The 27,628-nt window shown below is 38.9% G+C and overlaps 1 protein-coding gene across 1 annotated transcript in view; it reads right to left on the bottom strand.

The window, feature by feature from the left end:
• LOC136875862 (metabotropic glutamate receptor 3) overlaps window positions 1-27,628 on the bottom strand; it is a 67,529-nt gene that overhangs the window by 20,134 nt on the left and 19,767 nt on the right. The window contains exons 8-14 of the mRNA XM_068228227.1: window positions 26,460-26,641; window positions 21,500-21,752; window positions 17,856-17,981; window positions 15,046-15,176; window positions 13,011-13,203; window positions 9,227-9,509; window positions 1,288-1,487 (exon numbers count right to left, since the gene is read on the bottom strand). Of these exons, the coding sequence (XP_068084328.1) occupies window positions 1,288-1,487; window positions 9,227-9,509; window positions 13,011-13,203; window positions 15,046-15,176; window positions 17,856-17,981; window positions 21,500-21,752; window positions 26,460-26,641 (1,368 nt within the window). The remainder of the gene's footprint in view (window positions 1-1,287; window positions 1,488-9,226; window positions 9,510-13,010; window positions 13,204-15,045; window positions 15,177-17,855; window positions 17,982-21,499; window positions 21,753-26,459; window positions 26,642-27,628) is intronic.

Here is a 27,628-nt window from a genome sequence, read left to right as displayed (position 1 = left end):
ATTGTTAGTGTAACAAACCAAACAAACTAGGTACTAGATATTAATACAGTGAATTTCAAAAAGTTTGAGAAGAGTGTTTTAATTCAACTAACAGCGATATGCTTGTGAAATGAAACATGGATGGTTATTAGATTTTAAGACTGTAATATATGGCAAACTCGAAGAAAGTGGTTTCTTTTTTTTTTTGTTATGGGCGTGTCTTATGGCGACGATGGGATAGGAAAGGCCTAGGAGTTGGAAGGAAGCGGCCGTGGCCTTAATTAAGGTACAGCCCCAGCATTTGCCTGGTGTGAAAATGGGAAACCACGGAAAACCATTTTCAGGGCTGCCGATAGTGGGATTCGAACCTACTATCTCCCGGATGCAAGCTCACAGCCGCGCGCCTCTACGCGCACGGCCAACTCGCCCGGTGAAAGTGGTTTCTAATGATTGTGATGTTCTGTTTTAATTTTTAGTGTAAGCAACTGAGGATAATCCATGGATCAAAACTAGGATTGAAATTTAGATGTAAATAAATAAATAAATTTTACAACATATATAGTATTGATTAGGTGGAAACATCAAAAACTCTGTAATTGTGAGTTAACAAATATAAGATGTTGCAAACAGAATCAAAGCACTGAGTGTGGAATAGCTTAGGTTATATTCATTAATATTAATATACTGGGCTTCCTGATAGGAATTATAAGAGGTAAAAAAAATACAGCAGAATTAACACTATCCCATAGAAAGACTTGTGTAGTCCATAGTAAAAAAAAATGCCCACACGGACATGGTCGTTTTATTATTTTTAATCACTGAGTAAGTACGCAAGGATATCCTTAGCGTGGCACCCTTGCCAAAGTTTGGCAGCGCCCCTGGGAGCTGCAGCACACACTTTGGGAACCATTGCCCTAGAGCGTGAATATAAAGAAAGAAGAATAATTTTACTATATCAAAGTTAAAAAAAAAAAAAAAAAAAAAAAAAGAAGCTGAGTAAACTTCACTGACATCCTCCCAATTCAGAGGCTCGCTTGTGTGTTAAAAATGCAACTTGTCATGGGGAACACAGCTCTCACTGCATTCTGTGTGCTGTATGCATGCAACCTGCCCTCATGTTCCAAGAATAAGAAAGCGAGACCACAGACATTGCTTTTAACACATCTCATTTGTGACATGAGTGCAAAATCACTACACCACCATGCGATGATAATATGAAAGCAAAGCTCTTAGGCAGGTCAGTGCTGAATCTGCCCAATAACATATGCCTGAAATATTCCTATAAATTTATTAAGTTCTTTTACCTACCTATGAGTATAAAAGGGTAGACAAGGCTGACCATGTACGAATGGTCTTCTAGCCCATCACAAATCAGGAGTCGAGAATCCTGAGTAGGGAAAGTGTGAGTCACTGTCGGTGGCACGTAGATCAACCACGACATGTTGATGATCACCTCAATGGAAGTCAGTAGTGCTGTTATCACTAACTGAGATACTGGACTTGTGTATCTGTAAGAAAAGTATCACTGAATGTCTAATTTGAAATTTCTTTCAAAAGACATCAATACAATTCAAATTCACAGTCAAACCATATTATACCCATATGACATGGTGAGTTAACATTTAAAGTTAAAAACTTCATGATCGTTCCGTATTGAATAGAGAAATAAGAAGATGTACAATATTAGAAGGATCCACCTTTCAATACTTCGTTGTAAGTTGAATTAAAAAGAAGTCACAACTTGTTTATTGGGACTGGTTTCGACACATTACAAGTGTCATCATCAGCCAAATAGTAAAGTAGGGCAAGATATAAAGATCTGCAACCAAATAGTAAAGTAGGGCAAGATATAAAGATCTTTACTATTTGGCTGATGATGACACTTGTAATATGTCGAAACCGATCCCAATAAACAAGTTGTGACTTCTTTTTAGTTCAACTTACAACGAAGTATTGAAAGGTGGATCCTTCTAATATTGTACATCTTCTTATGGTGAGTTAAAGTAGGATTTATATAAAACTTGCTGATCAAAAAAACATCATCCCTATCAGTTACCATGCCTTTAAGTGGAGTCACTCTTAGACACGGCAAATGATCTAGCTGCAATGTGACAGTGCACAACAACGATGTTGCTTGTATATGACTTAATGTTCACTAAAGTGTGTAGTCAGTAACTAGCAACATGCTTTCCTTAGAGGAGGAAGATATTCTGCAGCCAGTAAATTTTTTTTTTAATTTTTTATTTATTTATTTCATTTTAATATAGGCACCTGAGCCAAGGCTCTTCTTGGTGCAATACAAATAAATTACAATGGCAGCTATATTCACAATGTAATTATAAAATAAAATACAGTAAGTATATAATTTAACATGATGTAATAGATAAGATAGGACAAAGCTTCCTAACCATAATTACCATACTACTTCAAGAATTTACTTACATTACTCTTGAAGATAGATAAAGTTGGTAACATTTTTATACTTTTTGGAAGCGAGTTATACATAGTTATAGAAAAATGCCAAAGAGAATTTTGACCATAACTAGTGGAATGAATCTGATTGTAGTGAATATTATGAATAATTCTTGTTTCATAATTATGAACCTGTGAATTAGTAATTACTGATGTGTTTGAGCGGACCAATTTGTTTTCAATTTTATAGATCATAATTATAGAAGCCTTTATGCGGAGGTTTGGAAGTGATAATATATTACAATGTTTATACAGATCTTTAGTTAGTGTCAGAATGGGCAGTTTGAAAATTATTTTTAGTGCTCTCTTCCTAAGGACCTCTACCTTTCCAAATAATTCTTTAAATAATTCTTTAAATAACATTCATTAAAAAAATAGTATGGTAAGGGGTAGTTTTGGACACATCCTTATCAGTAAGCTAATGCATGAAAATGTGGTGTTAAGAGTTGAACAAGTCTCATGAAGGCTTTCAATCATTTTGCAGAATGACCTAGATGACAATAAATACAAGACTGATGAAATTAATATTCCAGTCTGGATCTCCTTTCACCATTTATATCCACTGATTTATTGAAACAAATGATGAGAAAATGTTATCTCTCTCTAATTTCATTACTAGGCAGCTCTTCCTCCACTAACTGAGCACGAGCTTTAAGTCAATACACAAAAAAGAAAAGACTATTACTGCAAGCACAATGTGTTGCTTTTGGTCACCATACTAGAAGTCAGTTGTCAGATAATACAGACAACTTTCAGGGAGACTTTGTGGTCTCAAAAGATTTCAGTTCCTTTTTAATCTGTCTTGATACAAAATAAAATCAACACTTCATATAATGTATAACAAGTTTAAGGCATGGTCTTCACAGCACCCTAATTCTTGTGAATTAATTGCGGTACCATGTGAACTGTCCAAACGCTTGTAAAATATATCACCGTATAGACTATGTTCAGAGGAAAATTTTTGTGACAGTATATTATCAACTTGCACAAACATATTAAAAATAGATAATTTCAAAATGTCTATACTGCAGAAGCTCTTGTCCTGTTTTCCTTCACCAGTTCACTTCTTTCCCTTGTCATAAGAACTCCTTTTTCCATGTATTTTACTTTACAATTGGTTGTTCAGACCTTCAATTTTAAAATGTCCCTATTCAGCCAATTTTTGGCCCATATTTATTTATTTAATTTATTTTTGACTCATATTTTGTCATTTTTAAGGATATATTTGGACAATTTTTAGGTTTTTAACATCCAAGCCTTAATTATGACTGTCAAAATGAGAAGAAAAACATGTAGGAATGTTCACTCTCATCACTACAAATATAAATAATTATGTCTTTTGGAACATCAACTGTGTCTTCTCAAGTGGCTGGCCAGTCTAATTCTAGATCCACAGACTATATTACAGAGATAGCTCATACTAGTTATAGCAGCAGAGTGTCGTTCTTCCTCGTTCTTTCATGCTATTTCATCTCTCAGATTCTAACCTTCTGTCTTGTTCAACATTTTTTTAAAACTCCATCATATACGATTTGGCAACATTTTGATTTATCATTGGCTATAGTTTCCCACTTGACAGTTGCAATTTGACATTCTTTCAGATTACATTTCAAAATATCCTTACAGCAACTTACCTAACAAAAGTATCTCGTCGTTGCCGGGACAAAACCTCCTATGTGATAATATTTTTGGAGATATACTGACCCGCAGCACATACGTTATGAAGTGCGAGAATGCCTTGCACCTTAGATGACAGAACCTTACCGGACGAAGTTCTAAGCTAAAATATTTTACATAGGAGGTTTTGTCCCGGCAACGACAACTGTTAATGAACTCCTTGTCCTACATTTATGGTACAAATTGGTCTGCAAATATTTCCTGGCTTATTTGTGTTAATATACAATTTATGAAACAGAGCTGTTGAAATATGGAATGAAGCTCATGAGTTATAATTTTTGAAATATTTTGAGAGCCTATAAAAATACCCCACTTTTAGGTGTTCACTGAACTACAGCAGGTATTATGACTACTTATTTTTTCCTAACCACCTATCCAACAGAGTACAGTCAAACCTCAACATCTCGAAGCTCCATTACTTGAATTTTCAGTATCTCGAAGTAATTTAAATTTCCCGGCCGTTTGTCCTATTATTCACATGTACTTCATTCTCTATTACTTGAAATTCAGTTACACAAATTTCTCGATTTCTCGAAGCAAACATTTATCTCGAATTTTGTGCAAGATACACTGTGCAATACAGCATTTGAGGTTTGTGAGAAACAGTTAACAAATAAAGAAAAGTTTACAGTGATGCCGAGAGCTAATATGACGGGAACCAAAAGACTAAAACTTTGAATGATCGGAAAAGCGGCGAAGCCTCGCAGTTTCTAGGGTGTGAATAAATTACCGGTCTCGTACGAAAGCAACCCCCAAAGTCGCGCATGACAAGCTCCATTTACAAGCTGCGTGGTACTGACGAGAAGTTTTAACGAGAAGGGAGGAAAGGTTAACAGTAACAAATAGAAGAGACTATCAGATTTTTTCCAAAGGTGTTAACCGAGGTATGTTTCTTGTTTCACTACTGTATGTACTGTATCCTGTCTTCTAAAAAGTTACTACTATAAGGGTTACAATTAAAGTGATGCCGTAAAATATTGTTTGTATATTTTTAAATACTGTTAAAAATAATGTATTCAGTATAAGCCCGTAGATACATATGATTCAATTATGTGCTATACATGCTCAAACATGGTGTTCTCTATAGTGTATCTCAAAATTTCGATAACTCGAAATAAAATTTAGCTCCTGAGGCGATTAGAGATATCAAGGTTCCACTGTATATATATCCGAAAAAGTTGAAAGATGACAGTATCACAGAGTCTTTTCACTCCATTTCTCACGACACTCACTTCCCTGTTTGGACGGTGACTATAATCTCAAAGATAAGACGCCAGTCAGCGATAATTCTTCATCTGTAACATGTATCGACCTTTGTGATCTGTTGAGCGAAGCCTGTACAACGTGAGGAGTGCAGGCTCAGTGACAGAACTCATTCCAAAGATTTTTCAAGCATTTCTAATTAGAAAAGCTCTATCATTGTATTCTACTGGAACTATTACGTGCATTAAACAATTTTATCTTCATTTTAACAGAACTGAAAAACAATTGTGCTCCAGCATTTTAAGAATATTCTCCAAATTTTCCTCCTCTGCGAACCATGTGACCTTGCCGCGGTGGGGAGGCTTGCGTGTCCCAATGATGCAGATAGCCGAGCCGCAGGTGCAACCATATCGGATGGGTATCTGTTGAGAGACCAGACTAACGAATGGTTCATCGAAAGGGGGGTAGCAGCCTTTCGAGAGTTGCAAGGGCGGCAGTCTAGATGATTGACTGATACGGGCTTGTAATAATACTCAACATGGCTTAGCTGTGTTGATACTGCTACACGGCTGAAAGCAACGGGAAACTACAGCCGTAACTAACTCCCGAGGACATGCAGCTCTCTCTGTATGAATGATATACTGATGATGGCTTCCTCCCGGGTAAAATATTCCGGAGGTAAACTAGTCCCCCATTCGGATCTCCGGGTGGGGACTACACGAGAGGGGGCGATCATCAGGAAGATGGATACTGACATTCTGCGAGTCGGAGCGTGGAATGTTAGAAGTTTGAATCGTTGTGGTAGGTTAGAGAACCTGAAAAGGGAGATGGATAGGCTAAAGTTAGATGTAGTTGGTATAAGTGAAGTACGTTGGCAGGAAGAAACCGAATTATCAACACAAAATCAAACAGGGGAAATGCAGGAGTTGGTTTAATAATGAATAAGAAAATAGGGCAGCGGGTAAGCTACTACGACCAGCATAGTGAAAGAATTATTGTCGTCAAGATAGACACCAAACCAATGCCCACCACAATAGTACAGGTCTATATGCCTACTAGTTCAGCGGATGATGAAGAAATCGAAAGAATATATGAGGAGATAGAGGATTTAATACAATATGTAAAAGGTGACGAGAATCTAATTGTGATGGGAGACTGGAATGCAGTGGTAGGCCAAGGAAGAGAAGGTAATACAGTAGGAGAATTTGGATTGGGACAAAGGAACGAAAGAGGAAGTCGGCTGGTTGAATTCTGCACTGATCATAACTTAGTCCTTGCCAATACTTGGTTCAAACACCACAAACAACGGCTGTATACGTGGACGAGACCTGGAGACACCGGAAGGTATCAAATAGACTTCATTATGATTAGGCAGAGATTCAGAAACCAGGTGTTGGATTGCAAAACTTTCCCAGGAGCAGACGTGGACTCTGACCATAACTTGTTGGTCATGAAATGCCATCTGAAGTTGAAGAAATTGAAGAAAGGAAAGAATGCAAAAAGATGGGATCTAGACAAGTTGAAAGAAAAGAGTGTGATGGATTGTTTCAAGGAACATGTTGCACAAGGACTAAATGAAAAGGCTGAAGGAAACACTATAGAGGAAGAGTGGAGAGTCATGAAGAATGAAGTCAGTAGGGCTGCTGAAGAAATGTTAGGAAGGAAGAAAAGATCAACTAAGAATCAGTGGATAACTCAGGAGATACTAGACCTGATTGATGAACGACGAAACTACAAGAATGCTAGAAATGAACAGGGCAGAAAAGAATACAGGCGATTAAAGAATCAAGTGGATAGAAAGTGCAAGGTAGCTAAGGAAGAATGGCTGAAGGAGAAGTGCAAGGATGTCGAAGGCTGTATGGTCCTGGGTAAGGTAGATGCTGCATACAGGAAAATCAACTAAACCTTTGGAGAAAGGAAATCTAGGTGTATGAATATTAAGAGCTCAGATGGAAAGCCACTTCTAGGGAAAGAAGACAAAGCAGAAAGATGGCAGGAGCATATCCAACAGTTGTATCAAGGTAAAGATGTAAATAATTTGGTTCTGGAACATGAAGAGGCTGTTGATGCTGATGAAATGGGAGACCCAATTTTGAGGTCAGAGTTTGACAGAGCTGTGAGTGACCTCAATAGGAACAAGGCACCTGGAATTGATGACATTCCCTCTGAATTACTGACTGCCTTAGGAGAAACCAGCATGGCAAGGTTATTTCATTTAGTGTGCAAGATGTATGAGACAGGAGAAGTCCCATCCGATTTTCGGAAGAATGTTGTTATACCTATTCCCAAGAAAGCCGGTGCTGACAGGTGTGAAAACTACCGCACCATTAGTTTAGTATCTCATGCCTGCAAAATTTTAACACGTATTATTTACAGAAGAATGGAAAAACAAGTAGAAGCTGAGTTGGGAGAAGATCAATTTGGCTTCAGAAGAAATGTAGGCACACGTGAAGCAATACTGACTTTACGTCTGATCTTAGAGGATCGAATCAAGAAGGACAAGCCCACGTACATGGCATTCGTAGATCTAGAAAAGGCATTCGATAATGTTGATTGGACCAAGCTATTTATGATTCTGAAGATGATAGGGATCAGATACCAAGAACGAAGAATTATCTACAATCTGTATAAAAATCAGTCTGCAGTGATAAGAATCGAGGGCTTTGAAAAAGAAGCAGCAATCCAGAAAGGAGTGAGGCAAGGCTGCATTTTGTCCCCTCTCCTTTTCAATGTTTACATAGAACAGGCAGTAAAGGAAATCAAAGAGAAATTTGGAAATGGAATCACAGTCCAAGGAGAGGAAATCAAAACCTTGAGATTTGCCGATGATATTGTTATTTTATCTGAGACTGCAGAAGATCTCGAGAAGTTGCTGAATGGTATGGATGAAGTCTTGGGTAAGGAGTACAAGATGAAAATAAATAAGTCCAAAACAAAAGTAATGGAGTGCAGTCGAACGAAGGCAGGTGATGTAGGAAATATTAGATTAGGAAATGAAGCCTTAAAGGAAGTAGATGAATATTGTTACTTGGGTAGTAAAATAACTAACGATGGCAGAAGTAAGGAGGACATAAAATGCAGACTAGCACAAGCAAGGAAGAGCTTTCTTAAGAAAAGAAATTTGCTCACTTCAAACATTGATATTGGAATTAGAAATATGTTTTTGAAGACTTTCGTGTGGAGCGTGGCATTGTATGGAAGTGAAACATGGACAATAACTAGCTCACAAAGAAAGAGAATAGAAGCTTTTGAAATGTGGTGTTACAGAAGAATGCTGAAGGTGAGATGGATAGATCGAATCACGAATGAAGAGATACTGAATCGAATTGGTGAGAGGAGATCGATTTGGCTAAATTTGACGAGAAGAAGAGATAGAATGATAGGACACATCTTGAGACACCCAGGACTTGTTCAGTTGGTTTTTGAAGGAAGTGTAGGTGGTAAGAACGGTAGGGGTAGACCAAGGTATGAATATGACAAGCAGATTAGAGCAGATGTAGGATGCAATAGTTACGTAGAAATGAAAAGGTTAGCGCAGGATAGAGTGGCATGGAGAGCTGCATCAAACCAGTCTATGGACTGATGAGTCAAACAACAACAACTCCAAATTTTATCATGCATTTTAATTTGACGTATTCGGTAACCTGAATCATATTTGTCTTTGTCTATGTTACTTATCTTACAACTATTTCGGCTGGCGATGTCCACTAAGAAGGACGAAACATGTTCCAACATTTGTTAATTGCTAATTAAACAAAACTATTATTTCACTGACTGGCTACTACAATGCCATTATTATTTTTAACTCTTTTTTTCCAGAAATATAGTTGATGAACCATATATCTGGCACTCTAGCGTATAAGAAACAAGTGATACAAAAAAGAACAACACTTACTTTGTTTTATGTGGTGAGCAGCCCTTGTTGTTGAAAATTCTTGCAATTCGGTTGGTCTTGGTAACAATGGCAGCATAACACAATGTGTAACAGAATCCCAGAAAGAAACGAGTCAGACCACAGGTGAAGTTGGTTGGACGAGCAACAATAACAAACGTAACACAAAATGATGCGAGGATCCCCAGCAGAAGAAGGTAACTTAACTCACGGCCTGATGCTTTGATCACCGGAGTATCATTATATGTCCAGAAGATGAGAGCCACAAACACAGTCAGTAAGATACCTGAAATACAAGAACAATGGTAATAAATTGCTGAACACCTTAAGTCCAACTGGATAGAAAGTGAGTGAACAGAGATATGTTGTAATAAATGAAGTACTGGTACCTCAAGAAGTAAGGAAAGAAAAACTTTATTTTTAAGATCATCATCATCATCATCATCATCATCATCATCATCATCATCATCATCATCATCATCATCACGATTACCACCCTTTGTGGATCAGGGGTAGTTTGTCAGTCTCTGGATTCCAAGAGTGTATTATTATTATTATTAGCTGAAACAAGAATAGCTGTACAGTTAGAGCAATAGATTTTGGAAGGGCAAAAAAGTTAATTTGGTGTTCAATTTTGTATGTTATCGACATGTTAAAGATTTCTAGTGCTAGTTCTCTTGGACAGTGGAGTCCCAGTTTCTCTTTCATCAAGGAGAGTGAAATGGAACATTGAAATTGAGATTCAGGCAGCATAAATGCCTGCAGATGGCAGCTGAGGTCATAGGATTATTTTTTATTAAAAATTTGGTCAATTATAGACTGCTTAGAATTAAAGACTATGGCACAGTATTTTTATTTTCCCTTTCTTTCCAGAACGTTTTCATGCATTCGCTGATTGCAAGCCTCTGTTCTTCCGATAACATGCTCCGAGGGTGATGTCCGATTTGCAAAAGCGAAAAATATGCAGAAGTGATCTGTCGCTGGAAGTCCACCCTGTTAGTTATGATTTCATCTGTGATCCTCAGGTTTTGTAGATCCCATTGTATCTCTTCAGTCAACCAGTGGTGCGTTTCATTTTGGAGATGTAATCAAAACCCTTCTTAATTAGCCTGCCGTTGTTCATTATGTGAGGGAGACCACAGAACTGTAGTCTTAAGTCTTTTAATTGTGTTTGTAATTTTCTTTATGTTGCAGTAGAGGTCTTCATTTTTCTCTTCATCCAAATATCTTTATTCTTTAGAGGGGCCCCAAGTTTTCATAAGTTCATAGGATTATTATTATTATTATTATTATTATTATTATCATCATCATCATCATTAGCTGCACGAAGAATAGATGTACAGTCAGAGCAATAAATAACATTTCAGAGAAATTTTCACTCAAAAATAATCAAGTGTGATAGTGATATTCTGTTACAATTGATCTTCATATTTCTTCACTGTCATACACACAGTCTTACAGCCAACACTAATTGTATCCACCAGCCTGAGTAGCTCAGGTGGTAGAGCACTGGCCTTCTGAGCTCAAGTTGGTAAGTTTGATCCTGGCTCAGTCCAGTAGTATTTGAAGGTGCACACATACGTCAGACTTGCATCAGTAGATTTACTGGCACATTAAAGAACTCCTGCAAGACAAAATTCTGGCATCTCCAAAATCCATAAAAATAGTGAGACGTAAAACCAATAGCATTATTTTCTACTTGTATTCTTGAGTACATTAGCAAATATAACCATTAGGAGTGTGTTAAACAAGAGTAGTAGTAGTAGTAGTAGTAGTAGTAGTTGTAGTCCAACTTCTGAGTTTGTCCTTTATCTTAATCTTTTACTGTTTGTAACGAACTTTCATCTCTTTTGTCTTTTCATTTTCTCTGCGTTTATTCAGCTTTCTTCCCATATGAAAACTGAAGATTTATCAAGTATGCCCCATCAATGGATGTCAATGATCACCCACACCAGATAAAGCTGAGAAGTAGAAATTTGTCTAGGGCTGAAAGGAAATGAACGTAGATGATAGAAGATCTGCAGTTAATCGCAGAGCCTCTCACAATGTGAAGAGGGCAAAGTATCAAGATGCGGATATTGTGCTCTCTCTCTCTCTCTTTTTTCTTCCATGTTCATCCTTGTCTCTCCTTCCCATTGCTCCCTCTGACAACACTAGTTGTGTTAAGAATGCATCAGCACTGTGCTTTGGCACTAGTGCTAGAGTTGACACTGATGGAATAGTGACACCATTTTAAATATCATGGTGTCAGTGGTACTGTGCAAAACATAAGTCTGAGAGGAGTTAAATGTGAAGGTTTGAGCACATGAAGAATATGAATATTAAAAAAACAGAAAACCCTTACTTTCAATTATGTCTACAAGCAAGAACAAAATGTACTCGTGGAATGGAACTGTGCTATTATTTGCCTGTGATGCGACCGAGAGTGAGAATATAGATACGCTTAGAGCCTGTGCTGGTACTCGAACAGAACACTGTTAATGCACATCAGCAGAAAGACCATATCATATTACCCAAACCCTGGTCGTTGCACAGAGTTTAATGGATTGAATACAAAACAGCGCTTCTCTTATCAATGCCAGTCTGCCAGTGTCTAAGCCATGCACCTTGTGCTAAGCTGTGTTCTAGTTTAAGTTTACTCCTACTGCGACTGTTACCTTTAGCTACTCGAGATGGCAGAAAGATGTAAAACTGGTCCCTTGTGGGGTTATTTCGCTTGGAATGGATATATTTTCTAGCATCTTTTGATGTAATAAAAGAATCATCATCATCATCAATCTTCATCATCATCATCATTGTTCCACTCCAGTCACCTGGGTGTGGTTTAATAAATGAATCATGAAATTATTTTTTAAAAGTCCATTAGCTTTAGTTCTGAGAAGACTAGACAAAACTGTGTAGTGACACACTCACCACCAAAGACCTGTAAATCTGCTGTACTCCCCTGCAAGTGTTAAATTAACCATGGAGTTTTGAAGTAGGCTACTCCACTCCTACCCTTTTCTGTAGCTTTCTGTCTTTGATGAGGGGCTGTTGTAAACTTGTTTATTTCCTTAGGTTGCACCATCATAAGAGCTGCTAAATTATCCAACAGTGTTTCCAAACCCAAACCCCAAGGCATAACAGCTCCAAAGGGCTATGGCCTACCAAGCGACCGCTGCTCAGCCCAAAGGCCTGCAGATGTGTCATGTGGTCAGCATGGCGAATCCTCTCAGCTGTTATTCTTGGCTTTCTAGACCGGGACAGCTATCTCACCATCAGATAGATCCTCAATTCTAATCAAGTAGGCTGAGTGGACCTCAAACCAGCCCTCAGATCCAGGTAAAAATCTCTGACCTGGCCAGAAATCGAATCCAGGGCCTCCATGTAAGAGGCAGTACCCCTACACCGCAGGGCTGACCTAACAGTGTTTCAGAAGAATAAATATTAATCATATGATCTCAGCTACAATTTGCAGGCATTTCGAACAGACAATATTTAGGCTGCCTGCGTGTCAATTTTGACATTCCATTTTACTCCAGCAGATGACAGAGAAATTGGAACACTGCCCAACAACCTATTGCCAAGTTCCAATTCATTTTTTTAAGTAAACATCACTGTGTTATCGGAGATATTTTACACGCTAACATCATACATCATGAAGACTCAAATGGACTTTTTTCTGCCTTTGAAAAACACGACTACCTCTCCCAGGTTTGAATTGTCTAAACTGGCGAACAACACTCTACCAATGGCCCACAGAGAGAGTTGTTACTTAAGGAAAACGATTCTGATGAAACTGTCTTACCTAGGCTAGCGACAGCCATAGCTCCAATAGCCCAAGGGTTCTGGAAGTCGATGAACTCCTCTGGTATGGGAACACATTTCTTCATGTTGGGAGCTGCTCTATAGCCTTGCTTACAATCCTTGCAGCTAAATTCATCTTTTCTGAACTGATATGGTGAACAGGCTTGACACCGCCAGCAACATGTCTCCTCTCCCTGTTAGACAAACATGTAATGACAGTGAATTATACCAACCTTGGTACTATTTTAAGTGTATAGTAATTACATCACTGGAGTGCTTTCAACTGTTTGGGAGCAGCCACCTCGGATACTGATTCCTGGAACACGAACACCAGATGTCAAAGGTCTGTTACCAATAGTGAATTTATAAAACCCTTTTGGTGGTTCTAATATGTTAGTATACAACACGTCCCATTTTTCTTAACATGATGGCAGCCGGAGCAATACGCTGTACCGCTGAGTTTCTCATGAGGCCACTAGGGTACAAAATACCACTGATAGGTGTTGTTATATGACTTTCCCTGCTGGGCCAATGAACCACTGAGCTGTTGACTTCGCTATGCTAGCATGCTGCTATGGCCTATTTTAGAAAACATTTCTACAGTTCTCACTTTCACCAATCTTTCCTCTATTAGCCTGAATTGGTGATGGTTTACTGCATATAAAACTAATAAGGCAACTTCTGGGATGGAAATTGTAAGGAAAATGGCTGAAGAGATTTGAATCAGCAACCCCTCAGTTTGAATTGTATGATCTGAAGGGCCTCAGATAAACACTTTTATGATTGCTGATTTTCTCACATAATTTTCTTCAGTCAGTTCCAAGATCTTCCTCTAGGTACCATGTAGCAGCTGGCATTTTTACAAGGTGCTTGGCTGTGTACCACAAAGCATCTTGTATCCTATTTAGCACCTATAGAACACCAAAATTATGAAAAATAATGCTTGTATTCATTTTTTAATGAAAGATTGATATTTTTATGGAAAATATTATTTTCAATAGTTCAGTCCCTGAATTAGGTTATTTCATAATGGGAAATTAGACCTATATAATGTAATTTATTTATTGTATTGTACACTTTCCACTGCATCTTCTGAATGTATTAACTACTGTACATCTATCTCAGTAAATTCAAACTAATAAAAATATATTTGTACTCTGTAACTATCCAGACTATTTTGAGTTTTAGCAAGCTTCTCAACTGACAGTTCAACTGTCAAGAAAAGGATCTCTCTCAAATGATGAATACAAGAAGATCCAGGCACAAAAATTTTCTGTGAAGACATAGCATACTACAACTTCTTGTAGTGTACAGGAAGCATCTACTGGTAAAAAAAAAAAAGGAAAGCTCTTGATATTTTAGTGAAAACTGAAAGTTATTGCAAAGTTTTTAAAGTAATACCATATAAGTGTTTAAAACATATATGATTCAGAAGGATGTACTAAACGGAATAATATTAACCTCAATAAGGGATGAATTCTTCACGTATGGTGTCACTTAATATATTACTGTATTATGGATGAATTAAGTTAGTGGTGTCACTATAAGTGACCGAGCATGTGATGAGAACATGTGAGGCTCCTTCAGAATCATCTCTATTTATGACAAACTCAAGGAGAGACAACTCCGCTGGCTGAGCACGACAAGCGGTGTGACGAAGATAAAGTTGATTTCATCGCACAACCAAGGAGAGTCCAAGGACATCTGAAAGCAACATGGTGGCAAACAGCTAAAACCTCTTAAGGAGGAAGGACATCCCTGTTGTCCAGATACAGAAGAATCAACACTGAATGATACTGAGGAGCACACTGACGGCCAGGGAAAAGAAGAATTAAGTTTCAGTGTTTAAGAGACCCCAAATCTTGAAAACCTGCATGGAGGCATCAATATCGTAAGTGGCCCAGAGTAAGAAATTTGTCTGGGGTAGGCATGATCATTACCAACACCACCACTAGTAAGTGCAATTCAAAGTTTTCATTAAATGACATTTTCAAGAAAATGTATACAAAAATGATACTAAAGGGCATAAAATTTACCTCTCTGATTTTGACTTCATGAGGAGCACAGGTCTGAGAGCAGGCAGATTTCGGGAAACCATCTTTACTTCCCATTCTGTACTTCATGACATCATAGTCAATGTTGAGGTTTGGTCTTCCATCTTCACTCACTAGAATTAAATAGTAATGTTCATTAGATTATAATATAATGACAGAATTAGAAAGCAAAATAGCATATATTTTATCATTTACGTTATGAAACGTGGCAGAGAACTAGACTGGGCACAACCATAATAACCTATTCCATAATTTTTAGTTTCCTTTACAGGTCTGCTTCCTAGCCTTAATCCCAATTTATTAGGGTCATCACCTGATAAGGATATGGCCCATTTTTATGGCTGGATGCCCTTCCTACATGGAGGGATGTATTCACTATTGCTGGTAAGTAGTGTGGTGCGTTGTGAGGTATGGACGGAAGTGTACTGAGATGAACACTGACACCCACTCTCCAAACCAGAAGAATTAACCATTCGCAATTAAAATCTTTGCCCCAGCTGGGAATTTAACCCTGAGCCCTCTGATCCGAAGATCAGTTTGCTGACCATTCACCCAAGGAGCTACTATTCTGGTCTAAATCTAAAAGCTAAACTTGACAAGGATCAATACAAACCTACTTTAATGCTTGATGATGATGCTTGTTGTTTAAAGGGGCCTTGAATCTAGGTCATCAACCCAAACGTACTTTAACCATACGCCTAGTGTATGCTCAAGGTTGCAGGAGTAAGTACCGACTTAGTTGGCATTTAATGTCTGTAGACTAACTTGTGACTGTGGATTTATTACTACAATGAAGATCCCCTTTCAGGACAAATTATCCAACAGTCTAATTTTGCCTTGACAGCTAATATCCCGTAAGACCAAAAGTAGTTGAAGGATCATTACACACATTGTACACTCATATTTATGAAAACTGCAACACCATAAAGGAGTCACGACTTTTGCCCCAATCCTCGTATTTAGCTTGACTACCACATAGTGTTGTGCGCAAGTGATGCCTGGACTAACGTGAAATCGCATGCAATTCTGCATGACATCACAAATCCGTATGGCACTCCACAGCAATGAAATGGTAAGCCCCCATGTTAGATATTTATGAATGAACAGTAGAACACTAGAAGTTTCAAATACTCTGTTATGTCTGGTTTGTGATAACACTAAAATAGCTTAGTTTTGCAGTTATTGTTTACCTGTCCAATATTATTAATGCCCTGAGGGGAATAAACTGAAATTTTATCATATCAGTTTTCTCCACACTATTTTCTACCCGTCTGCTCATTCCTGACACCTGGCTGACAAAACTTTCTGGGGAGAACATTTCACGTGTAGAATAGGTGATATAGCTGGAGAAATGGCAGGCATGGAAGAAGCTGTATTTGCTGTGCTTTGAAGAAAACTTGAATATTTTTGGCAATACTGTATGTAATACCAATATAAATGGTCCGTTATTGGACATTATAAATTTTCCAGCTAACTCATTCTTGGTTGCCAGCGTTTCGCCCTCGTTTGCTGGGGTGCTTACACATTTTCTTGGTGGTATATAGTGCCAGGAATCGTCTGAAGAAAGGGCATGATTTTTGCCTCGACAACTTCCCTGATGTACTAATAGTTGCTAAGATTACCCTCAATACTTAGCAACTGAGATCGCGAACGTTATGCAATGGTGACCTCTTGTGCCTGGCCAGTATGACGCTGGACAATGTGTATTGGATGATACTCAATGATATTTTCTAATATTTGTACAGTCATCATTTTAGTCCAATATAAAGTGGGACTCATCCAAAAACACAATGCGTTGACAATCTGCACGCCACTGTGCGAGATCACGAGCGCATTATTGCCTGGAATGTCAACAGTTCAGAGTCAAGGGAAACCACTGCAATCAGTCCTCTCTGAAACAGAGAAATTTACATTAACTGAGTTGACAGTGGAAAGTATGGCTTCATATTTAACAAAAGAAACAGAAATCATCAGACAGTGGACGCAGACAATACCACACCCGTTACAGTGACCCACCATTGTGCCAACACATGTAATGAAGCTGTAAAATCCATCATTATTATGTAGACAAGATCTCTGTCATTACATTGTGCCACTGCAGAACATGATCTACTGTTAGACTTTTGATGTGTCTGATTCTCTTCAGTCCACTGTTTTCACACTTGCAACTCTGGTGTGACATTACGTCTTGTAGAAGCAGCTTTGTTACATCACGAAAATCCAACTTTATGTAGGCCGATTATTCATCCCAGTTCAAATTAATTAATTTAAGCATTAATTATTGTGCCCTTGTAGCATAATAAGGCACACTGACTCTTGGAGAAAGGTAGAAAGGTTAACAACCTGTTGACTCTGATACATGCTCAGCCCAGGTATGCAGGATCACTCTAACATTCTTTACATTATTTTACTTTAAGTTTCACATGTGTTTCAACCTTCCATCATAGCGTTGCAGTTTTCATTAACACAAATGTAATAAACACAGTATGAAAATGAAATGGCGTATGGCTTTTACTGCCGGGATGTGTCCGAGGACTTCGGCTCGCCAGGTGCAAGTCTTTTGATTTGATGCCCGTAGGTGACCCGTGCGCTGTGATGAGAATGAAATGATGATGAAGACGACACATACAACCAGTCCCCATGCCAGGGGAATTAACCAATTATGGTTACAATTCCCGACCCTGCCGGGAATCAAACCCGGGACCCCTGCGGCCAAAGGCCAGCACGCTAACCATTTAGCCATGGAGCCAGACAATAAACACAGTACATATTTATAAAAGAAAGTAACTTACAGGTGTAATTTCCAATGATATTCCAGTGGTAATTGTTTGTTTCATCATCCCTCTGGAAGTTGAGAATGGAATACCGTGGTGGACCATCTCTCCCATCCAGAAAGCGGAATGTTTTGCCACCTTCATCTGTACTCAAGAGAACAAAAAATTCCCTTCAGTTCATAATTCAAAGAGAAATTAACACATGATATGTTTAAACTTCACATCTACAATCTACCAACAATAGAATACAGGCAAAAGTAGTAAATAACAGTAAAAAAGCAAAAAAGAGGAGTGGAAGGTAAAGGCTTCAACCATTGTTAACCTCGGCAAGTGATGGGGTGGAATGGTTAGCTCTACGCCCGGCTACCTTTGCCCCCAGGAATTAACCTGGTACTCATTTTTGGTGTAGGCTGAGTGAACCTCAAGGCCATATGCACCTCCAGAAGTGGAAATCTCATTTCTTAAATTTTACGACTTCCTGACGGGGATGAAAAATTCTAAATTCCCATGGAGGGAATTAGATATTTTTCACCAATAGAGTACGTCAAAAATGTCAAGAACATATCAGAGCAAACTCCTGGAAAGCCTTACATCCGATATGTTCTTGACATTCCTGATGGGGATTCGAACCCATGTCCTTTCGGGAGAACCGAGCTCGCCTTTACCGCCTCGGCCAGGCAGCCCCTAAATAACAGTAAGTACTGTAATAAATTTTCTTTATTGTGATATCTGATGTAGAATAAAATGGAATTACTAGGTTAACTATATATTTTAAGTATCTTGATATTCTGGCATAAACATGGAGAAAGGCAAAAGAAAAGGGGAAAGGTATTGTAAAAATTAGGGGATAAGACCTTGAAATAGTGTAAAACTTCAAGTACAGTGTACTGATTATTTGGGCTAATGAAGGGGGAGAACATGCACAAAAAACTGAAAAGCACAGATAATTCATTTCAAAAAATAATTATTAGCATCAGAAAAGATTACATACAGTGTTCCAAAACACAGCATAAAAGAGCTTATTTTGTAAAATACTGTGTAGTATTTGTTTGCTTGCTAGATGAGTTTAAATTTTTCCTCATGATGCTATGTATTTTTCTTGCCATTAAAATGTCATTGTAATCAAAGTCTTTTTGACTCATATATTCAAGCAACGTGTCACAATATTGTTACCCAGTATTGTTGTTCACAGTGCAATCAGTATTGTGATCTTCTCCCTCTTTCTCATCCTCCACTTCTTCGCTGACTAGACTGTTTGTAGCTATCGTGCCCACAGTATCTTCAGTCATGTGTTTGCAGCCAGGTTCACAAGAGTCTATGATCAACCACTTCTCAATATTGTTCTAATCTAAGTCTTTGAATCCTTTCATATTGGAGATTATGTCTGAATACCTCAAATCTTCTTCTGTGAAGGCTAAAGAAGTAATTCCCTTCTACATCCGGTGGTATTTTGCACCAAGATATCACTAATATCTGTGATTTGATGTATTGCCAAGTATTAGATATGCTACAAATGGCATCAAACATGGTTAGTTTCTTCCAGAATGCCACCATGTTCTCATCTTCTCCCAATAATTCACTCAGGAGACCTGTTCAATATTGTCTTTTACAGGGCACTATCAAACCTTGGTCCACGAATTGTATTGCCAAACTCACATAGGAAGCAAGTATTTGGTAAAAATGAGGCCTTCATTGGAAACCAAGCTGGCTCTCATTTGGATGTGAAGGGGGTATTATAGAGGACTAACACCACTTGTTATTCAATCCCCTTCTCTTCAAGATAACGTGTTACTTCAGGCACAATTTTTTTGTAAAAAAATCAGTCCGTGAAAATTTCTCAGTCCATCCATACTCCTTTTTTGATTATAACAGTGCACTGGAAGATCTTTAACTTCATTTGCCCTAATTCTTGAAATTTAGTCTGAAAAGAATCAAGCGCTTCTACATTTCATTCTGCAACTACTCCTGCATGGCAAGTTCATAGATCCCATGATGATCCTTACATCTTGTCAGCCATCCCAACAAAGTGTCAAACTCTCCATCTAATCCCAGTGCCTCATGAAATTGCTTGGCTTCCTCCGAAACATTACATACTAGTATGTTCTGCAGAAATGATTATAATTTCAGTACCTAGGTTTAGCATGTGTCATGTTGCCTAGTAGGCACTGATAATTTGTTCCACGCGTGATGGCATCGACACGTATAAGGTGCAAATGGCATCGACGCGTATAGCATCCATGCTGCATTCTACTGGTTCCACAGTTCAATTTTGGTGGTTGGCACTGGGTCACAACGCTGTACCCGTTGTTTCACCATATCCCACACATTTTCGATTGGCGACAAGTTTGGTGATCGGCCGGGCCAGGGCAACAGTCTGACATCCTGTGACAACAAGAAGGCACATATTCGTGTAATGACATGTGGTCGCGCATTGTCCTGCTGAAATATGGGTTCTGGGATGTCGTGCAGAAAGGGAATGGTACAGGTCACAGGATGTCATTCACGTAGGTCAAACTGGTCACAGTGCCCTGGACACGCACCAACTGTGATTTGTGGTTGTACCCAATAGCATCCCACACCATAAAGCCTTGAGTTGGCCCTGTATGTTTTATGCGAATGCAGTCAATGTGATGCCTCCCCCCCCTGTCTACGGTGAACTAAAATGCGGCCATCATTTTCAAACAAACAGAACCTGGATTCATCCAAAAACACTATCTGCTGCCATTTCTGTCCCCAGTGACGTTGTTTCATACACCATTGCAATCTAGTATGTTTATGCACATTAGTCAAAGGTAGGTGGAGAATTGGACGATGCACGGTAACCCAGACCATAATAAACGGTCAAGGACTGTCACTCCTGATAGTGTACAATGTGTTACACTGTTGCGCCAGAACCAAGGAAGACACAGATCTGTCCTGCAATGCCATTTGGATGAGGTGTTGATCTTCTCGGGGGGTGGTCTGGGTGGTGCGACCAGACCCATCTCATCGTGTTTCTACGCCCTTCTGTGAACCATTCTGTACACACCCATTGCACTGCCAACAAACTTCATCCCACATGAGCAGTAGTTTCCCAGATGGATGCATCACATTCTTTCATGTGCATAATGCGCCCTCTTTCAAACTCCCTCATTTGACGATACGGTTCTCGCATACGTCTACACGTCTGCTCAAGTCACACTGATCTATTACTTTCGGTTTGTAGCGACAACGAGAACCACAGGCACATTTTACCGGTCAGTGGTGATGCGCAGAGATATTGATGTGAACCTTGAACCTGAAGGCCGACATGGTTCAAATGATAATCATTTCTTCAGAACATACTAATGCACATGTCCTGTGAATTTGAACTTCCTATCTGTAGTCTTTCCAGGTGTTCTGGCTTTTATGAACATGAGTGTACTTGAAAATAAAGCAATTATTGACCCATGTACATTGTACATACAACACATATTCTTCTTCTATGTGAGAGGAATGTACCCTGAAAGTTTGGCCGTAACTTATTGTTACACTCTGTATATTATACATTCCCCCTGTTGGCTGATGAAAATTTAAATTGCAATGTCTGAAATCTAAGGAAATATGGCCTAATCTGAAACAAGAATGTCATATAAACAGTAATATTGGCAGTGTGTCTTACAACCACTACACCTTCTACCTACCACTGAATGTGACATTACTGAGGTAGACTCTCAGATCATCCCCATCAATGTGCTCCATCTCCTTGCAGTACCCTGCAGGTTCAGGGCCACACTTAGCTTGTTGGAGGTTATGTAAGGCATATGCCACAGAGTACACAGCATCTCTCACAAAGTGTAAGTACCGTTGTTGTCTGTAATTTAAAGGAGTTCTGCTGCATTCCTCCAAGGAGTCTTCAGTGGTTGTTGTTGGGGTTGTGGTCATGTTCCCTCCAGCCTGGAACACAATTACAATGCAAACAATAGTTTATAATGAATATGAATAAAATTTGAATAAGAATACAAGAAAAGATATTTCAAACAAAGAGGTGTACATCCTTCTGGTAGACAACATGAATTTAACTGCAGGTGACAGGATTCCTTCTGTACAATAGAGCCTGCAACATACAGAAACTTACTGTAATGTTTCTCCGTTGGCATGTATGTGTTACCTGGTCAGTATATTTTAAATTTAACAAGAGACAACAATTATGTAACATTAAAATTAGGCCACATAATTATCAAATTGGGAAGCACTTCATACATGATTCAAACTAGGGGTAATATAAGTTGACGAATTACATGACCAACAATACAGACAAAACCAAGCAATAGACACTAAGTGCTTAGCACCACATTAATATACAGGGTAGGTACCCCTGCTGGGCAGCCACTCACTCTTTTATTTTTGCATGTAGACAATTGTACAGATGATGAATATCATCCTGCAGAACAATCTTCTTTGACTCTTAGACCTGTTGATGCAACGGTATAAGGTTAATAACTGGTTGTACAGACCAGATCACACATTGTTTCATCATGTTCCAAACATGTTCATTGGGAGAGAGGTTTGAGATCATGTTAGCCAGAGCAGTTGTCCAACACCACAAAGGGCATCTCATGTAGTAGCAGCAGCAGCAGCAATATGTGAAAATTAGTCTGCTGGAGCAGTGTATAACTTTTCTGTTGCAGGAATGTTTAACAGACTACAAGAATCGTAGCTCATTGCTCCCTATACCATGATGCCAAGAACTGGGCTCATATGTTAGAAGATTATACATGTCTGGTTGCTGTCACACACATAAGCAGTTATCACATGCATGAAGGCAGAACCAGCTGTAATTACTAAACACAATACAGCACAATTCCATTCTCTAGGCTATCTCTGGCCCGCACTACAGGAGACGGGCATGATGGTGATAATCTGTTCCCGGAAACTGCATTTCCCTGGAATATGCGTTCAAATGATGTGGTCCTGCGAGCATCGTAATTAAATCACGTCGTAAAAATCCCGCATTATCCGTTCCTCGAAGAAACGATTTCCTGGATTAACCGTCCAAAAATTTCAGTACCATCAACGCTAAATCCTGGATCAATCGTTTTTTAATAAACTGTACCTCACGAAAGGACGGCTATGCATACTTTGGATCTTGGCGTTAACGCCCCGCCATTGCGATAATTAGAGCCATTACTGTACTGGAAAAGCGATCGGCGGTGAACTTGCATAAGGGACCATCTCAGCATCGCATTTGGGTGGTATTGTTTGGAGAATCTCGGAAATCATAAAGCAGAGAGTGCCCACAACAAATCGTAAGGAGACACGGCGCATTTCGACAGCTCTGCTTGAAGACAGAACGAGTTTCGTCAAATGTTCGCACTTATAAAACGTCCACATTATATCCAGGGTTAGAAGTTTATATTTTTACTTTTTTCGATCGTACTGCCGAACAGGTTTTTGGTACTCTCCTTAGGGCACTGTAGAGTAACTGGGCTTTTGGGCAGGAATCAAAACTGCTCTCTCGTAACACAAATTTAGTATTTTAATATTATCGTACACGATTATGTTAGCGAGATCAGAACAGATGTTGCACCTTACATTAAAAGAAAACAATGGGAGGTTTTGGGATTGCCTATTACTGTTTTGGTCCTGATGTAAGACTGGGAATTTCAAGTTTTCATTTTAAAATGCCAAAAACCGCAGTCGTTTTATTTGCGCACGTTACATTTAAATGGTTTGTAAAATTTCCACCTCGTACTGACATGTGCAGCGAGCACACTTTCCAGATGACCTCAAGGTCATGAATAACCGTAATTTCTGAAGTTTTGATGACATTCTTTTTTCTCTTTCCAATTTGATTGGATTAGTCAAGACCGACTCCAGTCGGTCTTGGATTAGCGACGAGCAGAATTGAATATAATGCATTCGAGAATTTTGAGAATCGATACTTAGATTCGAAACCATGTTTTCGAGTTCAACATACCGGTAACCTTTAAAAGTCGATGTATTACAGGTCTAATTTACGCGGTACAAGATTTCCGGAAACTGACTACGAACAGTAGGTATACTGGAGACCAAATTACAATGAAAGTTTAATAAAAGAAGGGATTTCACCATCATGTCTGGTGCTTTTGTATCTAATGTACTTTATTTTATTAGATGAGAGAATTAAAAACTACTTGCGGTCGACTGTCGTTTGGCTTGGCGTTATTAGATTTTTCGAAGAGTTTGGCTAATCAAAGTTACTGAACTGAAATAAGTTTTCACGGGAAACTGACGAAGATTCCCCTATAAAATTTAATATAAGGTACCTATTAAGATTTTGAACTCGCGCACTGGTAATTAATGTGGTTTCGCGGTCTAACATGCCTGCCTCTCATCCAGAGTGCCCGGGTTCGATTCCGACCAGGTCAAGCAATTTTACCTGGATATAAGGGCTGGTTCCAGGTCCACTCAGCCTACGTGATTACCTTTAATTGAGGAGCTATCTAATGGTCAGATGGCGACCCCGATCTAGAAAGCCAGGAATATTGGCCGAGAGGATTCGTCACACTGACTATGCGTCACCTCGTAATCTGCAGGCCTTCAGGCTGAGCAGCGGTCACTTGGCAGGCAGTTCCATTGGGGCTGTAATTTGGTTTGGTTTAGGAGTTTTTGTAACATTATAATTATACATATTTCATTTTTGTGATGTTTAGCCAAATTCTTGATGGTTTTCATTCATTCCTGGATTTTCCGTTTTCCCATGTTGGACGTTTTATTTTCATGGTCCCCCAAAAAACGGAGAATTGAGGTTCCACTGTATATGATTTTTCATTTCAAAAATCCTACATGCCTTTGTTGGGATTTGAATTATAGCCACATTATGTGTAGAAGCCAGTGAAGGCATCATTCCACTAGTAGAGGACATCATTCACAACTATTTTATCAAGTGCCAGAGAGAAAAGGTCCTGGAAAAACTGCAACACATTAATTTATAGAGGCAAGAAGGATTCATGTTCAAGACTCATTCTTGTTTAAAAAAGTAGTTTTATAGATTCCTTTTCTCATAGCTGTTCAATATCATACTATGATTTCAGCAGCAATGGAGTAGGAAATATTAGGTCCTAATTTACAGCCTGATGTGAAAATGAAAAACCATTCAAAACCACCTTCTGGGTAGCTGACGGTGGGGTTTCATCCCAGCATCTCTCAAATCCAAGCTCACAGCTACAACCTGCAATTGTGTAACCAATTTGCTCCGTTGATTTAGTAAAATTATCATCTGTTGTAAGTCCTTTCTTCTTCTTCTTTAACTTAGCATTTTTCCACTGGTACAGGGTCCGCTTTTTGGATCGACGAACAACATTTTATGTGATCAGATGCATCGTTTGGTGTCAGCTGAACAATCTTTGTGTCTGCAGCTAGGGTGTCTCGCTATTGTTGTCTCAGCTTTCCACATGTACGCATCATGAGCTGTCAGGATATGGCCGTACCATCTCAGATGCCCTTCTTGCACTTTTCTTTTTGAATGGGAACTACTCCCATCCTTCAATGCAATAATATTCTAGATTGATGAAAGTGCAAGGTCAACTGGATGCAATGAGTGAGTATATTGGTAATTATACAATGAAAATAAGTGTGGACAAAGATAAGACAGTGGTGTTGACTAGAAGAGAAAGAAAAGGTACTACAGTATAAAAATGGGGGGAAAAGACCTTGAAATTGTGGAAAACTTCAGTAAGTTACTTGAGAAACAACCTGATACAGGATAAAAAACTGTCGATAAAAAGATACAGCAGCGAAATGCATCTTACCAGAGTTTGAAGTACTAGATCAGGAAGAAAGAACTGGCGTGACAAGCAGCCTCTGGAGAGGCCTTGGTGTAGGTCTTTTGAGTTGACACCCACTGGCAAACTGTACGTGGTGAGGATGAGGACCTACCTATGATGATGGAAGAGAAGGCCTGAAGGCCTTAATCTTGCCAGGTAAAATGAAACATTACTAAACTAAACTAAATCTAATTTTGAAAACAGTACATACACCCAGTCTTCAAAGCCAGAGAAATTAACCAATGAAGGTTAATATCCCTGACCTGGCCAGGAATAGAACCAAAGACCCCTTAGACCAAAGGGTAGCATGCTAACCAGTTAGCCACAGAGCTAGAAAAAGAAGGAAGTGTAAAGGGGAGATGTATAAGATGTATTATTGCTCCATACTCATGTATGCAGCAGAGACCTGGACATTGGCAAAAAGACAGGGCAGTAGTACAAAATAGTACAAAAGAACTGACTAAGAAATGAGGGCATCAGGAAGGAAATTAGAGTAGAAAAGCTATCCGAGAGAATGGAGACAAATAAACTGGTTTGGACAAGTTAAGAGGATGGAAGAGGTACTATACTGAAGTGGATGATTGAGGCTAAGAGTGGAGGTAGGGGAGGAAAAGGCCAGACAAGTTAATGGACTCAATCCAGAGCAGTATAATGAGAAGGAACCTGAACTGGAACACAGTTGAGGAGCAGCAATCGGGGTTGGATAGAGGATAATGGAAAGATGCCAATAACATCCCATCCAAGCTGGAGCTGGAAAAGAGAATTTGGTGATGATGATGATGATGATGGAATACGGTAATTTAAAAAACTGTTGTTACAACAATTAGCTAATGCATTAAGGGTTATAAGGACTTACCTCGTCTACAGAACGAAATCTTGCATAATGCCGCTTCTCACAGTGGGTTTCCTTCCAATATTCTCGAAACCATGGATTCACTTCTGCGTGATCCAGAGTGAGTGAATTAAAATATTCATCAAACCCAGATAAAGTACGAGCCAGTGGCTGTATGGCTAATGCCCCTTCAAGCACTTGTTCCTCTGAAAACATTTTAAATATTAGGGAATGTAAGAAAAGAAATACTCTCATATGATGGCTGCTTAGTTTCACAATATCCAATAAAACATCATCAGAAAACACATCAAAACAAATCAAATCTAAAACAAATTAGTGTGCCATTCAAAATCTTGCTCCTAATTCTTAGAACATTGAAAGCCAATCAGATCATGCAGAGCCTACTTACGAATCTATATCATCATCATCATCATCATCATCATCATTGTACAGTTCCAGTTTCCCGGGTACTCTTAATGAGCCTCTTGCACTTCTTCCTGTCCACATACAACTTGTCATGGAGAGCATCATAGACTGTCCATCCTCTGGTAACTAGATCAACCTTGATCATGTCCATCCATCGGGATTTAGGTCTTCCTGCAGGTCTTTTCCCCTCCACCTGTCTTACCAAATTTATTCTGGCTGTTTTTGTAGGCTCCATCCTCATCATATGCCCATACCACCATAGTCTGGATGTGCCGATTCGGTCTAATAGGGATGTCTTTATTCTGGCTTATTTCCTCACCTCCTCATTTCTTAACTTGTCCATCTTGGTCTTCTGGATGATGGATCTAAGAAATTTCATCTCTGATGCTTACAGTCTTGATGTATCTCTTTTTGTGAGGGTGTGCGCTTCAATCCCATTGGTCAATATTGGTATGAAATAGCTGTTAAACATCATCAGTTTGGCCGGTTTTGAAATGATGTCATCCCATAAAAGTGTTCTTACTTGTTGGTAGAATTCTGATTCCTTATGCACTCTGTTTGTAATTTCCTTTCTGACCAAATTATCACTGGAGATTACACTTCCAAGGTAAGGAAAACTGTCCACACATTCTAGCTGGTGGTCTCCTAGTTTTACACTTCTCTGTTGACTGCCATCACCACTGTCTTGGTCTCACTGATGTTGAGGTTATATTCCTGGAACTGGGATTTCCATTCATCGAGTCTGGTCTGTACTTCCTCTTCTCTTT

Source organism: Anabrus simplex, chromosome 6 (assembly GCF_040414725.1).
Source record: "Anabrus simplex isolate iqAnaSimp1 chromosome 6, ASM4041472v1, whole genome shotgun sequence".
In the NCBI taxonomy this organism is placed as follows: domain Eukaryota; kingdom Metazoa; phylum Arthropoda; class Insecta; order Orthoptera; family Tettigoniidae; genus Anabrus; species Anabrus simplex.
Note: the sequence above shows the minus strand (reverse complement) of the source record. Positions and strands in the feature narration are given on the sequence as shown.